The sequence below is a fragment of the Xenia sp. Carnegie-2017 genome, unplaced genomic scaffold, assembly GCF_021976095.1.
Source record: "Xenia sp. Carnegie-2017 unplaced genomic scaffold, XeniaSp_v1 HiC_scaffold_13, whole genome shotgun sequence".
Lineage (NCBI taxonomy): Eukaryota > Metazoa > Cnidaria > Anthozoa > Malacalcyonacea > Xeniidae > Xenia > Xenia sp. Carnegie-2017.
The window spans coordinates 2,319,192-2,321,659 of NW_025813436.1; the positions used below are offsets into that span (position 1 = coordinate 2,319,192).

At 36.8% G+C, this 2,468-nt stretch overlaps 1 protein-coding gene across 1 annotated transcript; it reads left to right on the forward strand.

Moving 5' to 3' along the window:
- Positions 1-1,504: 1,504 nt before the first annotated feature.
- LOC124455827 (cytochrome P450 2D1-like) lies at positions 1,505-2,468 on the forward strand. The gene is made up of 2 exons (XM_047006447.1): positions 1,505-2,092; positions 2,166-2,468. The coding sequence occupies exons 1-2, from the start codon at positions 1,505-1,507 to the stop codon at positions 2,466-2,468; spliced, it is 891 nt and encodes a 296-aa protein (XP_046862403.1).

Genomic DNA, 2,468 nt, shown 5'->3' on the forward strand with positions numbered 1-2,468 from the left:
CCTCGATACGTATTTTAATACTGTCGGATGATGTCTTGAGAGTCAAGACGAAACGTTACGATTCTAATTAAATATTTCTTTATGCATTAAATCTTTTTAAAAGCACTGCTGGGCTTTGATATTTATATTAAGAATTAGCATTAGTTGATGAAATTCAAAATTGGAGCGTATTGAGTAAGGGCAAGCCTTTAGTATGATTCGCACGTTGCTTGAATATACCTAAATTCTTTTGGGTACAAAACTCAAGCGGGTTAAGATGGTTTCGATTGACACATCAGAGAGCGTTTCTCGGAGCGTATCGAATTGTGTTGTTAAGCAGTCGTGTCTACCACGATGTCTGTCCACAGAAATCTTCCAGGGTGAATAATGGTCTGTTTATATGGGCCAGACTAAACAGACGTTGCGTTCAACCACACGAAAACTAGACGCTAAATGCAGAAAACGAACCTTCAGTTAAATTCATCGCGCTAATGATTGTTCACTATGTGCAATTGTTGTTTTTATCGCTCATTTCAAAATGAATAAACGGCATGAATTAGATCGCTATTTTTTTGAACATCCTTTTTGGTCATTTCGCAGTCGATTGTTGCTATATTAAAAGTGGAAACGCACTATTGAATATACAACACGTCTTATTAAATAGTTATTTTCTCTTAATGTAGGGCAAATGCTTTACTAGCTACACAAATCATGCAATTTTTCATAATAATCAAATCAAAATCAAAACGAGAATCAAAATAAAATAAATAATTGTTTTCCAATAATTCTTGGTTTTCATGTGTGTCTCAAGGGAATAGCCAACAAAGAGAGGGCATCCACTATGAGAACCAACAATAGGTGGATTAAATATTACGCCACACTATAGGGTGCTAAATGCAGCATAAAATTTTATCAATGTGTTTGTGTTTATACAAAATATCAGATTTAAAGTTACGTGCCGTGTTTTTCTCTCATCAAAACATTTTATGATAGATTACCCAGAATTTCAAATCATGATTCTGGAGTTGACAACAACGTTCTTGTTAGTTTTGGATAACTTGGTATTTAATAACGACATACTTGGAAAGAAGATTAATGCCACCTGGGCCGTTTCCATTGCCAGTCATTGGTAATATGTTACAACAGGATGTCAAGTCAGGAAAACCATTTCATAAACTTTCTAAGACGTACGGTGATATAATGACATTACAATTACACACAAAGTGTGTATTTGTGAACACTGCATCACTTGCCAGAAAGGCAAAGATTGAGTATAATAACGATGTTGTAAGCAGAGAACAAGATATTCCTTTATGTAAGTACTGGGACCAAATGATGTTGTCTTTGCTGAATATGGAACAGCATTCATGTTCAGAAAAAGAGTATTTAATTCAGCAATGCACGTGTTTGGAGCAGGTATCAAGGCAGCACAAGAGGACTTCATGCAGTAACATGTACTTTGGAGCAAATAAAACACATTGAAAGATCAACCATTCTCTCCCAAGAAATTATTGGATCAGCTATAATGGTTCAATTGAGGCAATGGCTCACTGCCGAGAAAGTTTCTTTGGATGATCCAGTAATAATGAATCTCCTCGAGTTTAGTGATCTCGTTGCAAGAAAGATTCCGTCAATTTATTTAACTTACTGCATGATACCGTTTCACTCCTATCTGCCAACAAAGCGTTCCAAATTTGTTAAACGAGGTCAAAATATAAAATTCTCGATACTTTCACCAGTTTTGAAATCCCATTTAGAAACTTACACACCTGGTACTATCCGCGATATGGCTGATAGTTTTATTGAAGCATACAAAAGGCGGCCAAAGAAACAAAAAGATATTGGATCCATTGAAGATATCAAAGCTTTGATGATAGACGTCGCTTTTGCCGGTTCGGACACAACCTCTTCCTCACTATCATGGCTCATATTGTACATGACTTTATACCCTGAAACTTCACAAAAATTCATGAAGAAATTGTCATGCACTAGGGAAGACAAATTGCCGAGAATGGATGACGCCGACAACATGCCTTATCTTCAAGCCACCATTTGTGAAGTATTACGCAAGACCTCTCCAGTGTCAAGGGCAATTACAGTGACAATAAACGATGTAACACTTGCAGGATATTATATTCCAAAGGAACTACTCTCATGGTCAATATACCAGAGGTTCACTTGGATGAGCGAGAATGGCGGAACCACATAAATTCAAGCCAGAGCGTTTCTTAGACGAAAATGGGAAATTTGTTGGATGGACAAAGTATCCTGCATTTATGCCGTTTGGTTTAGGTCGAAGAGAATGCGCCGGAATATCGTTTGCAAAGATCATGTTATTTACGTTTACTGCAGCATTATTGCAACAGCTCAAGTTTGAGCTTCCTGAAGGAGCGGAAAGACCTGCAGAAGATGGACCACATTTGGGAATTGTAAATGGTCGGAGAATTTCTATGTTATCACAAGAAAAAGGTTTTAAGCTATTATTGTAA

What these genes read in the sequence shown, in the direction of transcription:
- LOC124455827 (XM_047006447.1), top strand. Translation starts at nt 1,505, where the DNA reads ATGGTTCAATTGAGGCAATGGCTCACTGCCGAGAAAGTTTCTTTGGAT. An exon ending in TTACAGTGACAATAAACGAT is followed by an intron (nt 2,093 to 2,165) that starts GTAACACTTGCA and finishes TCACTTGGATGA; the next exon opens with GCGAGAATGGCGGAACCACA.